This window comes from Tetrao urogallus, assembly GCF_951394365.1.
Source record: "Tetrao urogallus genome assembly, chromosome: 3".
Classification (NCBI taxonomy): Eukaryota; Metazoa; Chordata; class Aves; order Galliformes; family Phasianidae; genus Tetrao; species Tetrao urogallus.
In genome coordinates this window covers 38,529,224-38,550,024 of record NC_136815.1, presented here as the reverse complement: position 1 = coordinate 38,550,024, position 20,801 = coordinate 38,529,224, and the positions used below count along the sequence as shown (strand labels likewise).

The 20,801-nt window shown below is 38.4% G+C and overlaps 1 protein-coding gene across 2 annotated transcripts in view; it reads right to left on the bottom strand.

Moving 5' to 3' along the window:
• Positions 1-20,425: 20,425 nt before the first annotated feature.
• Positions 20,426-20,801, bottom strand: part of RB1CC1 (RB1 inducible coiled-coil 1) — a gene marked incomplete at both ends in the record, with an annotated part of 55,826 nt that continues 55,450 nt past the window's right edge. For both annotated transcript variants that reach the window (XM_079533730.1, XM_079533729.1), the window contains one exon: positions 20,426-20,503. In XM_079533730.1, the coding sequence (XP_079389856.1) occupies positions 20,426-20,503 (78 nt within the window). The remainder of the gene's footprint in view (positions 20,504-20,801) is intronic.

Genomic DNA, 20,801 nt, shown 5'->3' with positions numbered 1-20,801 from the left:
TGACTACCAGATAGCATTTCCTGATATTCAGGCTCTGTGGATTGGGGCTGCCCATGCAGCAGCACTCCATAGAGCAGTGGTACCAAACCTGGTGTCAAGGATTCACTCTGTAATGCAGCAAAGTGTCTGCCTTCATGCGGGTGCTAAGCAGAGAGCATCAAGACGGCACCAAATTCTTTCTCTTCTCAGGTTGCTTTCAGCTGATGGAAGACATCATTCACCCCCCTGCTCCAAATATGCCCTGGCTGCTTCTTGGATGGCTCTGCACACTGAACTGAAGATTTTATTACATGGCCCACAGACAAAGGCTAACTGTCTCTTCAGTAGAGATGTTTAAGAAGTAAATATGTGTAATCCTTTAGATTAATTATCTTATTTTCTTAAACTAGTTTGCCACTAGAACTCATGTGCACTTGGAAAAATCTGTTTGACCTTTTGGGTGTGTGCCACAGCTGTAAGAAGAACTTCCTGAATTTCTGTTCTCCTTATGTGGAAAAGGTGTCACATCACTCAACTAAAAAATTTACGTATTTTCAGATATTTGTGAACTTCTTCCCTTTATAGAGACTTGCTGATTTTCTAATGTACCACATTTTGCAGGCTGCAAGTCACTTCCCACAACATATTTTGCAAGATACTCCTCCCATCCATGTCTTCTCTAATTCATTAGACCAACTACACATTTTTAAGACTACTATTCTAACTTCACCCTTGTTTTTTGTTTACCATTAAGCTTACTTTTTCCTGCATGTTAATTCCTACAGTTCTGCCACATCATCAGTTCCTTGTTTTGTTTGAATTTTATTGGATTTTTTTCCCCATATTTTATTGTTATTATTATTATTACTACCCACATTTGGGTAACATTCTTTCCAATGTCATTCACTTGTCCCCTCCAACTTCAAAAAGGGATAAAAAGTTTGGGAAAGATACAAGAGAACAACTAAATTGATACATAATTATTCTCTGCAGAAAGTAAGTTAGGTCCAAATAATCAATACTGATCTTTTAAATCTATTTAGTTCATAAACTATTTACACAATCCCTCAAAGTCAGATTATATCTATTTTGTATTCACTTATGATAACTATCATTACCCTAGGAAAGAATTTGGTTTAAGCAAGGCCGATCATTTTCATAACATATTCACTCAAAATATATATTAAAAAAATGCTGCATCCACATCTTACTCACTAATTTTTAATTTAATCCATTTCATTTTTTTAACAGCTCTGAATGTCACATGGTAAATGCATAAAAATTCATTATGCCATCCTCTGAAAATGCATTCACATGCCTGTAGCAGTGAAAAAGCTGCATCTTTCTCCTTAAAATGGTAACACAACAGAAACACGATACTGCCCTCCATCTCCAAACTCTCACTGCTCTCAGCAGAGCCCAGGTTTGCACTCAGTTACAGTGCAGCACAGATTTCTAATGCAAAAAAAGTGTTACATTACTCACATATTTTTGTGAATATAGGTCACGTCTGCGCTATGATGCACTTCACAGTTGTGATGCACTTGCCTCTAATGTGATAAAATTATCAAAGCTGAAAGTTTCTTACAGTTTATATTTTGTAACATCCTCTAGAATCTTAAACGCATCAGTCTTTCTTGTTTGTGGGCTAAGAGCTCTCCTCTGGGAATGGAAACATTAGCTACTGATGAAAATATTCTTGAATTCTTTGTCATGCTATTTTTATGAAGGGAAATTCCATCTATATCATGATCATGAACCAGCAAGTAAACTAATCTTTACTGTTATGTATTAGTCATATTTTCCTTCATGTTCTTTGTAGAACAAGTGGTACATTACTATTTATACAGAATTAAGTTAAATACTCAATAGGGCCTTTATCATATCACCTTGATATCTCCTTTGGGCTAGTTGCTATTTAGTCTAGAAGCCTGAAAAAGAATACATTTTTTTCAGTTAATACAATGGTGTGTGATGGTAGTCAGCCCTCAGCCTTGCAGAAAATTTAAGAATTACTAATCCTACATTTAAATGACTTAATAAGTAGCTGACCAATGACAGAATCTCCTCATTTTCAGTTATAGTATTAATTGATTTCTCGACAGATTCTTACTTGCAAGAATTAATCAAAGGAGCTTTCAAGACTTGATATGCAAATATATTGAGTCCTCCAGTTAGCATGGCTGGTGGTTTTGTGTGCACTGTTAAAAGGTTGATGGGAAAGACTGTAGAACATGAGTGTCCAAACTTTTGGCTTGCCTGGACCACACTGAATGAAGAGAACTTGACTGGCATCAATGTACTGGTCATTGCTGAGCAAAGGGAGCATATCCAGGCCTTGCAACCCAGTGGCAGAGCCACCACCATGATGGCATGGGCCAGGGGTGGGACAGGGCCAATATAGGTGCCTGAATGAGCCTGGGTTAATTCTGTACTTCTTGGCACCACACAGGGAGGTATAAAGCTGCAGGGAACTGGCTGGGGATGGCTGGTTCTCAGAGGTTGTCCGGGTGTCAGTCAGAGGGTGATGAGACATTGCATCGCTCAGCAGAGCATTGATTGGCAGGTATTTCTATTCTTAGCTGGGCATCAGGTTGCAAGTAACTGCATTGTGAATATATATATAAATATTTATCATTATTTTGTTTCATTTTCCTTTTCTGTCTTAGTAAATAGCTTTTATCTCAATCCACGAGTTCTATTTCTTCTCTAATTCTCTCCTTCATACTATGGAGAGGAGTGAGTGAGTGGCTGCGTGGCACTGGGCTGCCTGATGGCTTAAACAACAACAGTACGGTGCTGACACATTTTGTAATTTCCAGCACCTCAAAAAGCTCACAAAAATTATAAAATAATTTGCAATATCTCAGAATCACAGAATGGTCAGGGTTGGAAGGGACCTCAAGGATCACGAATCTACAGCCTCCCTGCCACATGCAGGGCCAACAACCTCCACATTTAGTACTAGACCAGGCTGCCCAGGGCCCCATCCAATCTGGCCTTGAACACCTCCAGGGACGGGGCATCCACAGCTTCTCTGGGCAGCCTGTTCCAGCACCTCACCACTCTCTCGGTAAAGAACTTCCCCCTGACATCCAACCTTAATGTTACCTCTCTCAACTTAAAAGCATTTCCCCTTGTCCTGCTCTTTTCTACCCTTTCAAAGAGCTGAATTATGATTTTAAATGAAATGTAAGTTGAAATATTTTTTAAATTAGTTTTGCAACATATATTTGATTAGTGTTTCTGGTATTCTGAACACATTGGGGCAATTTGAGAGTAGGTTTAAGGATCTCTGAATGTCATCTTTATTTTTTTTGTATAGTTGCAACTCCATTTTCAATCAGCATAAATATATTATCTGTGTATTTTCAAATTGAATATATAAAGCTGCTATCAGATATTCCAAAAAAAAAAAAAAAAAAAAAAAAAAAAGGGATCATGTGTCTATAAGGATTTTATAAGTCCTGTCTTATCAGAGAAAGATATCTATTTCTTCACAATCACACTTTATTCATGTCATCACTTTTTGGCTATAGTTAAATTTTTGAAAAACTCTTTTCAAGGATGTAGCACAGGAAGAGTAAAATTAAATGAAAATATCTCTGACAAACACCTTGAGACCTCACTAAGTATTGCAACCATTGCCATCAAACCAGGCTGATGTATTAGTTTCACAAACAAAAGGTCAGACATCCCACTAATTTTATAGTTTTGTTGACCACTATTTTTAATGTTTTAATATAAAAATATATATATATATAAAAAATAAGCTATAAGTTATATGATATATTTTATGTGCAGCCCAAGACTATTCCTCTGCACTCACTGAGGCCCAGGCAAACCAAAAGGTTGGACACTCATGCTTTAAAACAAGCACCTTTGCTGCATGTAGCTGCACAGCCTTCTGTGGAGGAGAAGAAGATTCTATCTAGCTTATCTCTTCATTACAGGATATCCCAGCTAGTGCTATGTTCCCTCAAAATGCAGGAGGCTACCAGGCTGTCAGGGGAAGGAGCCATGACCATGCAGTTGCACTAATTGCATGTAGGATGGGGCATGGAGAAGCAGCCTAGGACCTGTGTATGTGAAGCTGAAATCCCTGACTCTGTTCCTGCTTACCCTTGCCAGTATTACATCATTCCACAAGGGCAGACAACCCAGTTTTCAGACCAACATTAAACTGGAAGACAGCTGAGTTTTTCTTTCCCACCTGTAAATTTATATTCAAAGGGTTTTTTTTTAGGAAAAAGTATATAACACGCCAATCTATTTCTAATCCAAGCATATGTTGAAAAGCAGCCTACGATGGTGTACAGATAGATACAGAGTGGGGTGTAGGAAGGGAAAAAACTCTTACATGAGCTCCAGAATCACTTACATCGCAATACAAATTGAATTTGCCCTATGAGCCAGTTCTAAGGGGTTCAGAGTCATTAAAAGTGAATTCAGCCATCTGAGGAATGCACCTGAGCAGCTGATTTTCATGACTGTGCTCCCTGATGCCTTTCTATGTGAAAAGATGCTCTAGCTGTTTAACTTCATCTCACTGGAATGTGTTTTGCAAATGTTTTAATAAGTTATGACCCTACTTGTCTGTGTAATGCAATTCTTCAGATACGTCAGCTGTGCTCCTCTCAGCTTAAACAGCTGCAAATTCCTTAACAGCTTGGATGTTTTGGAAAAAGGGAAGCTTACACCTTGCTAAACAGGGTTGTTGCTACTTCAGTGATAAATTCTCACTGAATGAATATCTAAGAAAGCAATTTTAAAATAAAGTCTATATTTTTATTGTTTCTCATGAGTCCTTGAGGCTGTGCTGCACATTTCCCATCTCCCACAGTGAGAGTGTATCAGGACAGGTAACCTGACTGCAAATCTCTCCGTGCCAGGCAGCTGGAACAGCTGCAGAGATGCACACTGAAGAATACCTCCCACTCAGCTGCTCATCCTTGGAGCACACTGTGTTCTGCTTAGACACAAATCCCAAGGCATGGGAAGCCCTGCTCTTTACTTGCTATCAAGGTGCCTCTGCCTTCTGCAGTAGCTGTCAGAAATATGCAATTTGTGTGTGAACTTTGATACTGCCAAACTATCAAACTGCATAGGTAACCATTTTGTTTTAGTAAGTGTACAGCACAGAGATTGTAGGAGTGGCTTCAGACCAAGCTGGGGAAAAAAACAATCAAAACAAAGAAAAAAAACATCAAACCCACAAAACAGCAATCAAAACTCCACCCTCTACTGAGTATATCTCATTTCAGAAGGCCAGCCTGAAGAGACTATTAAATATTGATTTGAAGGAGCCTGGAAAGAGGAAATCAAATCAGATTTTGGTTTGCCCAACCAACAAGTGCTTTTGAAGGCCTATTGTGTCTACTTGAACAGTGAAAATAAAGTGATACTTTTCATTAATTGTTGGTGCTTTGTTTATTCTCTCTAAGGTCATGAGAACCTGCATGAATTGCTTTTTATATGATTTATAAAATTAGATTACTCTCTTGTTCAACAGGAGCAAGACAGAAATTCATTCTCCTAAAGAAAGCCTACCTTTGGTCCTTGCAGTTTTTGAATAGCTGTAGTCAGTCCATCCACTTAGTAGGATCTCTTAGTAGAGACCTCATCTTCAGCAAGGGACACAGAAGAAAGATTTTCAGAACTAAATTCTCAAAGTGATTTCATTGCACATCTGGCAACCTAAAAGATGCTAAGGAGAGAAGGATAAGTTAAAATAAATTCACAGAGGCCAATTCGTAGAGTTGAGTTCCAAACACATTGAGAAGCAGAGGAAAAGCATGAAGAGTCTTGGGGAAGATGATTTGCTTCAGACAGCACTACGAATTGGTAGAGCAAACCTGGGATCCCTCCTAAGGACTCACATCAACCATATAGTCCCATTTCTATGGGACTCAGGATATCTAAAACAAACAACTGTTCACTAAACAACTCTGAGAGGAAGTTTAGCATTTTTAGCACACAACCTTCCTTCCTTGTGTGCTGAGGTTTAAATCACAGGCCTAGGTAACAGGAGGCATGAAATCAACCCCTTTGTGGTCCTGAGGAAACCTGAGCAATACTTTTGATAAACTATTTATTTCATGAAAATAACCTAGCATTCTTTTATAAGGATATGAATTTCTAATTTATATTTCTATAAAAATATTCTTTTAATAAGGATATCACTGGCCAGCAGCTGACAGAGCACCAGACACTCAAATCTTTGGTCATGAACAAGCCTGAAGATTAATCAAGTTTTTGACCAATTTTGGCGAAGGGAAATAAAAAATTCATAATAAAAAATGTACATAAAAGTCCTGTCTTATAATACTTCAGTCATTAAACTCCAAAACAAAAAAGGAAAAGCTGAATTGTTGCTCCTGCTTGGGGGCACTTGAATCCACCTCTATCACCATCTTTTAGAGCACATTTTGCTGTCATATCTAACAGCATGACAATGGATGCCAAGGGAATGATTTCCTGGAAGCTTTGTTGCATCTCTACGTGTACTGACGCCTACAGCACTTCACTTGGATGTTAAACATTAACTTTCTCATCAAACATGCTGCTGCATTAAGTGGCAGATCTTAATGAAATCTTGTCCCTGTTACCAGGTCTGCATAATTTTTGTTTAAAAAATACAAAGCCTCCTTATTGACTTTTATAAAGTACAGGTTTTTACACAGAGGAGGAAAGAGTTTAAATATCTATTCATGTTGAAACTTGCAGTCCTCAAGGGGAAATTTGTTCCACAGAGAAGTAACGAGGCTAAAATCTTGTTAGTTTGCAATTAGCCATTCTTCAGCTGTTTTCATAGCAGCATTTACAGTAACAAAGAACACTCATCAGAGACCAGAAGTGCCTGATACAGACATCAGGACTGGATTTTTTTTCCTTGTTTAACAGATCACAAATGTTGTTTCATACCAAAAACTAAGTAATTTCCCGTACAATCCACATTACCTTATATTATCAAAGCTGGGAAAAGATTATCTGCATAAGACTGGTATTATCATAGTCATCAGAGCTGTCCATCAGTCTTCTGAAATGTGTCTCCAAGCATTAATCTCAAATAATTATTTTCTTCTTTCCAATCAGAGCAGCAACACAGACGCTATCACATAGAGCGAGAACATCTAAATATTCTTTTGTATCTAAATATCTTATCCAACATCATTTAAAATATCTTAGAAACATCCCTAGCTGCTGTTAACAGTCAATTTTTATTCATATTTAACGTGCACAAGAAACCAGTTCTGGTTGGTGATTTTATGTGGATTAAGGGCCAGTTTTCAATACTGTCTCCCCTTGTACTCAGTCAATGCAAAGACATCCTACAGACAATTTAACAATTGTCATCCTCAGCTTGGCAATCTGCTCTGGAATTTCTAGCCACAGAGCTAGAGGCTGGACCAATACCAACTAGCATACGTACAGATACATACAGCAGGCGAAGGAAGAGGAACACATGCTCTCTCATTAGCACTGTGAAGTCGTTGCCCTTGGTTGCGAACATAATTAGGTCAGCATGGATGTGGGTGGCGGGCATTCATGAAGGTACCTCTGATTCTCCTGCTGCTCTCCAGATTGAAGAAGGATCTCTCTTGATCAATCAAGAGATCAATCTATGAAGTCAATCAAAAAGAAGAATAAGATGCAATTATCTTCAGGAAGGGAACATGCTTTCCTGCTTCCCCCATGGTCCAGTAGATACAGGGTCACTAAAGCATTTGTACAAGCTACAACTCACATTTTACCCTAACACGCCCAGGGCAACAGACCACTAGAATGAGACCAAGGGCCATGTGATTTAGAAGTCAAGCTCATTTTTATTGTTTGCATTTTTAGAAAGCAATGTTAATTGCTGTAACAAATTAGTAGGTGCTGCTGAGAGTCTTGATAGTAGGATCCAGTATCCTCATGAAAAACAAGCTCATGCCTGTTATTTTGATTTAGGCAGGTTGTTGCGTTCAGTCGTAATGGAGAAAAGTATTAAGTGCTTAGAATGCCAAACTGAGGTCAAACTAAATAACCTAATCAGCTTTCTGACTTAAAGTCTACACAATTACAAAAATATTTTAAAAATAAAATTAATAAATAGAAAAATATGAAAACAGTCACTAGGACAACAGCACAAAATACCATTACCAGCATTCCCGCAGATGGAAGAATTGATACTGGCTGAACGTACAGTCATTTTAAAGACATTACTCAGCATAAAAAATAGATCAGTCTAAACAAAACAGGTTTTCAAAAAAAAAAATCTAATTAATTATGTAAAATAAATTCATATTTATCCATAAATGAGATACTTTGTTTCCATGCAAATTACTCTTAAGGGAACTTGAAGCTAATTAGTTTGGAATGGAAGACTACTCTAAAGGAGTAACTCCCAGAATACTTACCCAGATATTAAGCTTGTTATTAACATACATTTCTTTAGTCTCATGATGCAATACAAAGAGATTTTTTAATGCAGCCATTTTAGCATTAGAAAGGTAAGTTAGAAACAGCTTACATTTTTTCTTTCTTTCTTCAAAAAAACCCTACATTTTCCTTAATCATTAGAGGTGTAAACATTTAACATAAACCTGTGAAAACCAGTTTTAGATGAGAATCATATCATAGAATCACAGAATCATAGAAGGGCCTGGGTTGAAAAGGACCTCAAAGATCATCTAGTGTCAATTCCCCTGCTATGTGCAGGATTACCAGCCATCAGACCAGGCTGCCAAGAGCCACATCCAGCCTGGCCTTGAATGCCTCCAGGGATGGGGCATCCACAACCTCCTTGGGAAGGAGATTAGGTTGCTGTTTTTACTTTTTTATTTGGAAAAAAGTTATTGGAAATAAACTCCAAACATTACAGAACAGATATTGAGAGCATCAGTTCATACATAGTGAAAAATTATATACCTTTAAAATGATTTACCTCTAATAAAATACCAGAAGACAGCCTTCCACCTGAAATGCAATTTTATTTTAGCACGTCTTTCCTTGTAGATAAAGTTGTTGGCTCATCTTATTTTAAAGAAATATGCTGGTGTGAGGCTACAACAATATTTTTCTGCCACTGCATGGTCATGCAACATCTCCCACAGTGTGCTTAATATCTAGAGCTGATTAAATTCTTGCAGAAGACTCCATATCAGTTAACAGAATACCCTGTCCATGGCATTGTGTTTGTTAGAGGAGTCAAAGGTTCATCTCAGCAAGAAACTAATAAAAAACATTCTTACTAAATATAAGACTTCTAATGAATAGTGAAAAATACGAAATAGTGAAAAAATATCAAAGGACATCTCATGAGTTGTCTTTTGGTTCATATTGGTCACAGATGACTTTTCTTAATCAAGGAAAAAAATATTCAAAGCAACAGTAGGTTTTTGATTAGTTTAATAACTTCATAGGAATTTACCACCCTTATGGCTCTGATATTCAAGGATTCAAAGCACTGGAAAAGATCTGCTTTCTTCACTGATATTCACCCAGTTACTTCCACAAGCAGGAAAAAAAAAAAAACAAAAAAAAACCTAAAAAACAAAAACCTCTACTTTCTTCTCTCACCAATGAAGAAACTCAGCTAAAAATTCCACCACGGTCTTCTACTACAGGAAAAAATGAAACAATCAAAACCTTGCCTTCCAAAAACGGACAAAATCAGTTCCAAATTCAGAATCATTAAAACCAGTCCACTGAATAACGTTTATAGGTTATTTGTTGTTGCCTGGATTTGTAGGGGCCTTCCCTTAAATAGGGGTGCTTTGGTATCAGGAGGCATCACATTCCTTTCATCTGGCATCAAAAGGCTTCAGAAAGGAAAGTTGCTTTCCTCCATCAAGATGTAAGATCTCGTGCTTTTAATTCACTGCCTTGTGTGTTGAAGTCACACACTTCTCTACTTGCCTATCTTTGAAGATAACTTCATTTTCTTAAAAGGTTATCTTACTCCTAAACAGCTTCTCAGAATGTACCACCTTTCTCTCTGCACATACAGTATCACGCTTCTGACATTGTGCCAGCCACAGGCATCTGAAATAATCACAGATTTTTTTTAACCATTGTATGTTTTGACACTTCTGTCTGCAGTTCCTCTAATGCTGCTTTTTAATGTAGCTATTCAGGGTTTTCTGTTAAACGCATCAGAAAATGGCAGTTATTTGAGAGTATAGATCCCAGTTTCTTTTAGTGACCCTTTATTGACCTTGAGCATCATCTTGCCCCCAGTGCTTTGGGGAGAGGGAAGTGAGCAGTCAGAATTGCGTCCCTAAGCCCAAAGTTCTCTACAGGCACTGCATTCCTCACTGAAACAGTGGCTCGTTACAAACATCACACTATCTATCACTAGATATTTTCAGCTGAAGCCACTGAGCTGTTCCTCTGTATTATGTGTTACAGCAAAGCCTCAGCAAGGAAAACATCACAAGAACTTACAGGTAAAGGTGTAAGGCAAGCTCTTATTTTTCCCCAGTGCAACACAAACCAGCCATAATGACTTTGGTCTGTCCTTAGCCAGCACCTTGGTCTCTTTTGTTTATCTTAGTTATTAGCATATACTGCAAAACCCTGAATGTTTCTTGACTGGACCACATGTAGTCAAAACAGCGTTGAAAAGGCCTTCTCAAATGTTTGAAGTGGTCAAAGACCTATGCTAGAAAATTAGATATAGTGGGAGAAACAGAATCTATATGAATATTTGATGAAGCATATTCAAAAATATCCATTCTTTTCTGCAGAAATTAAGCAGCACAATGGAACATGAAACACAGAAGACTGCCTCTGAATTTCAGACAGCACTTCTGAGATGTAAGGGTGACGGAACACTGGCACAGGCTGCCCAGAGGTTGTGTGTGGGGTCCTCAGCAGCTGCCGCCTGGACATGGGCCTGGGCCACTGCTCTGATACCCATGCTGGAGCAGGGGTAGGACCCGATGGACTCCTACATCTGATAGTTATTCAATGAAATTACACTGAGCCATACTATGTCTGTGTATGCAATTGACAGTACTAACATAATTCTCTCACGAGCCTCAAAGGCACATTAGCAGATACCGCTCTGATGATGTCAACCCAGCAGGACTTGCTCCCCAGAATCCCACTGGCTTTCCTGTGTCGAAGGCATTCCACTGCCAACCTTGTTCCTCCAGTGGTATGCAGCCAGCAGTCCTCCAGCTGCTCATCCTTTTGGCAATAGCTAGAATTTTCCTTTCCTCCTTCAAAGCTGACAGCTATTCCTATTATGAGACTGTGAGCTTTCAGTATTATTCTCAAAACTATGTCACATAGCTATTTTCCACCTCACAATTGAATTGCATCATTTCCACTCAGATATTACTTACACGCACTGAAGCTTTTTGTAGAAGCTAATACTGAGTAATCAATTTTCATTCTTACTCTCAAGACAGCAAAATTTTTCTTGCTTCTTCATAGTATCTTCCTGAAATGGAAGCAGCCATTTCCTCCTTAAAATTGCCATAAAAGAGGCATTCAGGAGGTGTGAACTCTTCAGGTTAGATGCAAACTACTGAAAGCTCAATTGAGAATAGACAGATTAAGTTAGCTATCACAGAATCACAGAATGGCCAGGGTTGGAAGGGACCTCAAGGATCATGAATCTACAGCCTCCCTGCCACATGCAGGGCCAACAACCTCCACGTTCAATACTAGACCAGGCTGCCCAGGGCTCCATCCAATCTGGCCTTGAACACCTCCAGGGATGGGGCATCCACAACCTCTCTGGGCAGCCTGTTCCAGCACCTCACCACTCTCTCTGTAAAGAATTTCCCCGACATCAAACCTAAATCTCCCCTCCCTCAACTTAAAACCATTTCCCCTTCTCCTGCAGTTATCAACCCTTTCAAAGAGTTGATTTCCCTCCTCTTTGTAAGCTCCCTTTAGGTAATGAAAGGCTGCAATGAGGTCACCCCGCAGCCTGCTGTTCTCCAGGCTGAACAAGCCCAGCTTCCTCATCCTGTCTTTGCAGGGGAGATGCTCCAGTCCCCTGGTCATCTTCGCGGCTCTCCTCTGGACCCTCTCCAACAGCTCCTTGTCTTTCTTGTACTGGGGGCTCTGGACCTGGACACAGGTCTCTAGATGGGGCCTCAGAAGAGCAGAGTAGAAGTGCACAATCACCTCCCTGTCCCTGCTGGCCACCCCTCTTCTGAAGGAGCCCAGGATACCATTTGCTTTCCAAGCTGCAAGAGCACACTGCTGGTTCATGTTAAGCTTTTCATCCATCAAGATTCCCAGGTCCTTCTCTGCAGGGCTGCTCTCAAAGACTGCTCCTTCCAGTCTGTATGGATGCCTGGGATTCCTCCGGCCTAAGTCCAAAACTCTGCACTTTGCTGTTCTGAACTTCATTAGGTTCACCCAGGCCCACCTTTCCAGCCTGTTGAGGTCCCTCTGAATGGCATCCCTTCCTTCCACCGTTGTCAACCGCACCACTCAGCTTGGTGTTGTCAGCAAACTTGCTGAGCACACTCAATTCTGTCATCGATGTCACTGATAAAGATGATAAAGATGTTAAAAGAGCACCGGTCCCAACACAGACCCTGGGGAACGCCGCTCATTACCAGCCTCCACCTGGACATAGAGCCATTGATGACCACCCTCTGTCTGCAGCCTTTCAACCAAGTTCTTATCTATCGAGTGGTCCACCCCTCAAATCCACACCCCTCCAATTTGGAGATAAAGATGTGGTGGGGAATGTCAAAGGCCTTGCTCAAGGTAAATGACATCGGTTGCCTTTCCCTTGTCTACCGATGCCGTCACTCCATCATAGAAGGCCACCAGGTTAGTTAAGCATGACCTTCCTCTGGTGAAGGTGTGCTGGCTATTTCAGATCACACGCTATCTGGCACCACCTACTCCCTTCTGTTCTTCCATAGTTCAGTACTCTGGGACTCTGGGAAGCAGATGCTAAGGAAAAAGAAAAACAAAACAAAAATTCTATATATTCTCCCACAGTAATCTCATGATTTCTCATTTTCATTATCAACACGGAAAGGAATTAGGGTTAAACATACAAAGGAAAAAGGAAAACTCATAAATGGGAGGAAAGAAAAAAGACGCAGAACAGCCACAGAGAACAGCTACAGGTTGTAAGTCTAGCCTGTGCGAAACATGGACCTGGAGAAACATCTCAGCCAAGATCCTTCTTCCCATCTATCAAGATGTTACACAGAGGAGAGAGTGGAGTTACAGGTAACCACTAATGCTAAACATCAGTGAAATGAGTATATACATAAAGCAGGAGATATGCTCATTCACAAGTCAAAAGTAGAACTTAACGAAAGACAGGAAATACAGACTATTTGAAGTACTACCTTGTATGAAATTAGGGTGTGGTTTTTTTTTTTTTTATGTCTTGCCTCAAAACATGCAACTTCTAAAAAGCAGGACTGGAGGACGTCAATTGTAAAGACTAATCTTATATCAGACAGAAACAGGCATCAGGAATTACCAGCTTCACATCACAGCCATCCAGATACATCACAAACATGAAGCTACCCATACAGCAACACCATATTGCTGTTTTCGTGCTATGTAACCTCTATAGAACCACAGATTAGAAGCAGGGCATGAAAAAAACTTGGGCTTACTGCCTTATGCCCAGTCACTTTCTAAAGGATGAAATGCAGCAGAAAGCAAGCAATTATTTTCATTATAGCTATTAACATATTGTTTATTCTGTGATTTTATTGTTCATCAAGTAAGCATACACAAAAAGAAGAAGGAACTATCCTGAATACATAATTGCATTCAGTTTAATAAGAGATAATTTTTTTTTTTTTTTAAACTCTGGTTTTTAAAATAAAAAGCATCCAATTCTCTTTTTTTAAAAATAGATTTAAGCATAACTTATGTAAAAAAATTGTATGAGACTACTAATATCTTGCTTTGTCTCTTTCCATTGAAATAACCCACGGATTTTATGTTATAAAAAGACTTCTGGATTGCCAGGACACACTTGAAATAGTAACTTACTGAGAGTCATTTTATGCTTTCAAAAATTTAATAATAGTCCTCCTTTGCACTTGAAATCCAGCACATTATTATTATTTTCCATTCTGGATGTGAACATACCTACCTAACCAACTATTCTGCCTTTCATATTATCATCATATGCTTGTTTTAAAAGGATCAACTATGCACGCAGAAATAAGTGCTACTATTGCTCTTTCATTTACCTAACAACCATGTTCTTAACAAAAATATTCTCTCAGAAAGAACCCAAAGAAGGTAATGCAACAGAGACAGACACTGTCCTGTGGGAACTGTTAATTCATTGTAAGAAGCTAAAAGTGTGAGCACTCATTTCTGGAGGTGTATTAAAGATAGATGAATGCCACAACTACATATGGTTAGGACTCTGGCAGTTGGAAGTAAAAGAATAACAACATTTTTTTTCCTTCAGGTTCATGAATCTCTTGCAGCACCACACTTTGTAAGAGAAGGCATAAGCTTTAAGCACTGTCCTGAACTTTTATTGGAGAACGTGTGCAAGAACTACTTCACTACCTATTCTACAGACTGCCATCCTGAACCACTTGCTACACTCAGTTGAAGGATTAAATTTGAAGAAAAATATAATAAATATATAATATAATAAATAAATATATAATATAATAAATAATAAATATAATAAATAATATAATAAATATAATAAATTATTACCTTTTCCCCCTCCCACTATAGGCCAATAAACTATTTTGTACAATAATCTGAGGCAAAAGGCAATGTCCCAAAGGTCCCACCTGTAGATCCTGCATGGTCAAGGCCAACAACACAATTCAGCTGCCAGGATGGCCTGCTGTTCACAGCTGGTACTCAAATCTGCTCCCTTCTATGTTCCCTTCAATTGCCTCAGTCATTTCAAAGAGCTTACAATGACTGGGTTGGAGTCGGCAGCACCAAAACAAACTGAATTCTAGAAGAAATGAAGCAGGATTTGGTAAGCTTGTTCAAAGGTTTAAAGAATCATGTGAAATGGAGCATTTTGACAGAACCAGCTATTCAACAAAGTACTGGAAGCAACACCATAATTTCAGAATGAAGCAGGCAACTTCAGCATCAGATTAATAACCTTCTCTGAAGACCTGTCAAACAAATCACCAGTATGTTTCCTTCCTATCTCTGCTTGATCAGCAGGTCCTTGTTCAGCCATGCTAGTTTCCTACCACCTCTGCCTGATTTCACAGAATCACAGAGTTGTAGGGGTTGGAAGGGACCTCCAGAGATCATCAAGTCCAACCCCCCTGCCAAAGCAGGTTCCCTACAGCAGGTCGCACAGGTAGGCATCCAGGCAGGTCTTGAACATCTCCAGAGAAGGAGACTCCACCACCTCCCTGGGCAGCCTGTTCCAGTGCTCCGTCACCTCACTGTAAAGAAGTTCTTGCGCATGTTTGTGCGGAACTTCCTATGCTGCAGTTTCCAGCCGTTTCCCCTTGTCCTGTCTCCACTCACCACTGAAAACAGTCTGGCCTCGCCATTCTGCCCCCCACACCTTAGATATTTATAGACCTGGATCAGGTCCCCTCTCAGTCTTCTCTTCTCAAGGCTGAACAGACCCAGTTCACTCAGCCTTTCCTCATAGGAGAGATGCTCCAGGCCCTTCACCATCTTCGCGGCCCTCCGCTGGACTCCCTCCAAGAGATCCTTGTCTTTTTTGTACTGGGGAGCCCAGAACCGGACGCAGCACTCCACTTTCACGCACTGGTGGATGGAGAGCTCTTGCGCTACAAGGTATCTTTAAAGAGGATGTGTTTAGATCACATAGATTGCATGTAGAAGCATGGGGGCAGGAACAGAATTTCTTACTCTCTATGAATGACTTGACAAGGCTTGACAAGGCTTCTCCACACTAACATCTCGGTGAACTTCACCAGCTCAGTTCAGGACAGGAATTTAGTCTAAATGTTCTTTTTAGTACAAGAGACAATTAAGGCGGTCCACTGGGAAAAGTCTCAAGATAAATACGTAGAAGACAAATTTAAATCCAAAAAGAAAATGTTGAGGAAAGAAAAGCAAGGCTGCAGCCCATGATCAATTCCACAGAATTAAGATAAAAATACGGAGAAACTATTCAGCAGTGCAGCAGTAAGCCATAAGTTCAAGGCTTGAAGCATTCTATTACAACCATGAAAAGGAATATAAATTAATATATAAAACAAAAATACAGTGTATTTGCTGGGGACAGCTATAGAAATAACAGTAATTTAGTTGTGATCTCCAATCCTTTAGTGAAAAAGTCCTCGCAATTGTGCCTGAGCAGGCACCCAGACAAGCTGACCTTGAGAGATCACTTCCAACCTCAAATGTTCAGTGATTCTGAGACCACTTGAGCATGTCAACATTGAACTGAATTCCTCGCCAGTAGCTACTTAGAACACAGGACCAGACTTTCCAGTACTCCTCAGTATTATATATGGATGTTGTTAAAACAAGTGATTTAATTACAGTGAGTGCTAAAGGAAGTAACTGTTTAACATTTATAATTTATCATCGCTTTAGGACTGCAGAATGGCTTGTAAAGTGATATTTAAGACGCCGTGACCTTAAAACACAGCACTGAGGCAGCTTACTGAAGTCTAATAGTCAAATGTAGCTTGAAAAGGCAACAATCGCTGAGCTATGAATGTTTGATTTCTAACATTAATCATTTTACTCCAAGGAAAAATAATTTTCTGAACTACAACTTATCAATGAAAAACTGACAGGAATGAGTAAGAACTATAAACCATTTTTCAAATTTTACTGTTACAGCCAATGGGATTTCCAGCTAAAACTCCACAAAACAAGAAGGGGTGGAATACCGGGTCACAGAGAAGATCTCATACTGCAGGACAGCACCAAATAGTTTTGCAAAGGGCTGACTTCCCAGTCTTGTTACACAACAAATGTAGTGGCAGCTATATTTAGGGAAGCACAAACACATATACTTCAGCATATACTAAACCAGTCTTACTCACAGACCATAACAAGATTCAAAAGAACCACAACTGAATTCTTAAAAGCACAAGCACCAGACTGAGACCTGCTGCAGCAAAGCTGAACAAAAGGCCACATACTTTTCGGAGCACTTTCAAGAACAGTAAAAAGAGCCCTTTTAAATCATCACAGCCTTTCATCCTTTTTGTTTAGGTCCAAAGCATAAGCTTTGCTTTCAACCAGCTTTCTCCACCATCCATGTTATTTTGCACTTCAAAATATTGCTGCTGTTGTCTGAAATAGGACTTACTGAATAAACATATCAAAGCACAAAAAAAAAGAAACTTTTTTTTTTTTAAACCAATACATTTTCAACAAAATAGAATTAGAAAAATCTCTGATGATCTAACTTATTCTCAGAATTCCCCCAACCTTGTGAATATTGTGTTCCTCCAAGTTATATAGCTATATACAAAGTTTTATTATGGAGCAAGATGAGACACATAGGTGGTGCATAACAAACATAGTTTCAAGAACCAGTAAGGCTGTGACATACAAAAAATATGTAAACCAAATTTTTTTCAATGACTGTTCAGAATCATTACTGAATATGTTAGGAGTTTGTTTGACAGAATTTCCATTTTGAATATACATACAGATTATAAGATGAAACACATGACAAATATTCCTCAAAACCAATGCCATGGCTTGGTTTTTTGGTTATTTATAATTTGTAAGTATGATGTCATGAAAGAATAACAGATATATCCTGGTATTCTCTTAAGTGGCATAGATCAGCAGGAAAGGACTTTTTCTTCCCTCGTGGTTTGCATTATAGCACTTTATTTTAATCAAGGTATTCAGCTGCCTCACAAGTTCATGTTCATAAACTGCTTGTGTGTTTGTTATATAAATGTCAGTCATGTTTTTGTCTACGTTAAGACAGAAATCAGAAGGAATCAAGAAGTTTCAAAGCATCATATATCACTGCTGCTACTGTCCACATAAAAGTTTAAATATGTACACATATTTTAACCCAGGCAGCAAACGTTTTATTTCATATTTTAAATTCTCAGCACAGGGTTCTGCACTGACCTCACTTCTGCACTCACAAATATGATCCCAAACCCACAGTGACCTCCTTCATGATGCAGAGTAGCAAGACACAGAGGATTTTTGAAATTAGATTACCAGAAACACAATTTAACTTTTGAATGCTCTAAAAGGAGTACTTCTTGTGGATGCATAGTTCTGTAGGGCCATAATCAAAGCAGCAGTTTTTTCCAACCTACAACTTTACAGACACATCCTCGTCTCCATGAAGAATGAACCTGGGGAGTTAACTTTGAAGTATGATATTCAATGATGGCAGCATGGGGCTTTAGGTTGTAGTGCAGGTTTGCATACAGCTGTGCAGGTCCATTGCTGCTGCTCCAGGAGTAAGTGTCCTCCCACGAATGGAAGGACCTCGTGGTCCTCGTGGCTTTTGGGTACCTGGAAGACAAGTACACTCAAAGCAGTAGGGAGACTGCCTCAGGTAGAAAAAATTTTGTCACGGATGTAAAATGTATTTGTGCAAATGAACATGTAGCATATGAAGAAAACAAGGATGAATAGTGCTACACATGACTTTCTTAAACTCAACTGAGTAAAGGAATGAGGCTGCATACAAATTCCAAACAGAACTGAATTCCTATGAATTTGAAAGTAAAGTATTCAGTGAAAATAGTGCATCATAGGTTTTTTGTTGTTGTTGTTGTTGTTGTTGTTTTTTTTTTTTTGCTTTGTTTTATAGATAGATGTTATTTCCATAGCTGACACTGGATAAACTCCAACAATGGCAATATTGTTCCTGAAGTACAAGACACTTCCTGCTAACTTTAAAAAGTCAATACATCAACTAACGAATTTAAGAAACAGATAAGAATGCAACTTGACAAAATAACATCCTATTTTCCAGAGATCAACTGTCTCAGTTTTATTTTAATCAGAGATAAGATACAATTCCAAGTCTATGCATTTCACAACTTAAAACATCTGAAGTAACTTGAAATAACTCTTTTTCTTCTAAGTAAAGCATATACAGGAGTTTCAGGGTACTCAACAGGTTAGTCTACGGGAATACTATTTGCAACATATGGGCAAAAGCATCAACGTTTGCATTGTATCTTTACCTTTTTCTTCCTCCTTTCTACATCTCCTGAAGATAAACCAGTTACATGATTTTATCCACTAAGTCCTAGACATAAGCTTATTACTGAACCAAGAATTTAGCTTTCAACTAGTTACTCATGGTATATCTTTTCACGGTGTTATTAAAAATAAAATGAAATAAATAAATAACTACATCTCAAAAAATGTCACCTATCAGTTTGAATTGCTGAAAAAAATTATTTCTACTGAAATTCTTTTTATTATTACAAGGTAATTCTTGTAACTAATGAATGTTATCGAACATGAACTGGAGAAAACATTTCTATATAACGAAACTTTTAAGTAAGCAGAGAAAAGCTACAACAGGTTAATATAAAATAACATTATAGAAAGTTAATATTTAAAAGGCACACAAATGCTTCAAACACATACAGTTTCAAATCTTTATTGTTTTAAAATTCTACATGTCTTTTACAATTACAATAATTTGTTACTTAAATGACTCTTGTATGGTTAATGTACAATGAGTTTTTTCCTGAAACTCAACCATGAAATACAATTTCATCAATATGATTTTTCTAAATAGATTAATACAAGATTTCTGGTTTGTCAGGAAGAACAAGTGCTTCAATTTGAACAACAGCACAGGTGTCTTCCCCTCAGAATCTGTGATCAATCCATTGAAAGTGCTTTTGAAGATTGCAAATCTAACTGTGACTGATTTCCAAAATCAGTCCATCAAATTACAAGGGTTTTTTTTTTTGTTTTTTTTTTTTTTGTTTCTTTTTTTTTTTTTTAATAACATTAAAGAGCATTTTCATGTAATGAAACAAGTTGCAGTAGTTATTTTTATTCATCTACTGAGGCAAACTCATGTTGAAGGAAAATTATATGATTATCTGCATGCAATGAACACTTCTCTTTAAATAGTTGATGAATTTTACACATATAAAGAATCTGTTAAAGAGTGCAAGTACTTTGATAATGATTTCACAAAAGGACATATGCTGGTAATAATGGTAACTAACACTTAACACCTAAATACAAGCTAATGTATATTTAACAGGCAATTAACACGGCTGACAAACCATGTTGTATGTGGTTGCCCTTTGAGAAAATGAACACATTTGGTCCACACTCCTAAAGTTATCAGGGTAAAAAATTGGAACAGTTAGGGCCAGAGACTTTGATGCAACTCTCTTGTTTCTAAAATGTGACCTGTTAAAAAGTAAAAGCAGTACATCAGTGAAGTATCTTGTCACGTGAACTCAGTATAAAAACATGGCCTGGTATTTGGAGCGACGAATGAGCACTGAAGGACAAGTCAAAAAAGAATGGAGACAGAACAGACTGAAATTCTGCTGTGTTATACTTTCTTGTTCCATGGTACTGCTTTCACTCTGTAGAATTTTGTACCCAGAGGAACTTTAAATCTGTTTTGAGCCTATAAAAATCAAAAAGAAAAACAAAACAAATCACATCAGAAATGTAACTGAAAGCCCATTCCTCTGATTAATATATTTCTAAGCAAAAAATAGACTCCCATCCTTCCAAGTTTGGCAGACTCAAGAGAGTCTGGCAAAGTTCCTCCATACTTTCTCATACTAAATGATTTCTGTATACGGGTCTTCGATGATGCCTCATTATTTCCCCTGATGCTTGAAGGTACCAACGTTTTTCTAGGAATCAAAGCTAACTTTAGCAATTGCAGTCACTGAAATATGCTTGCACGGGGTAATCAG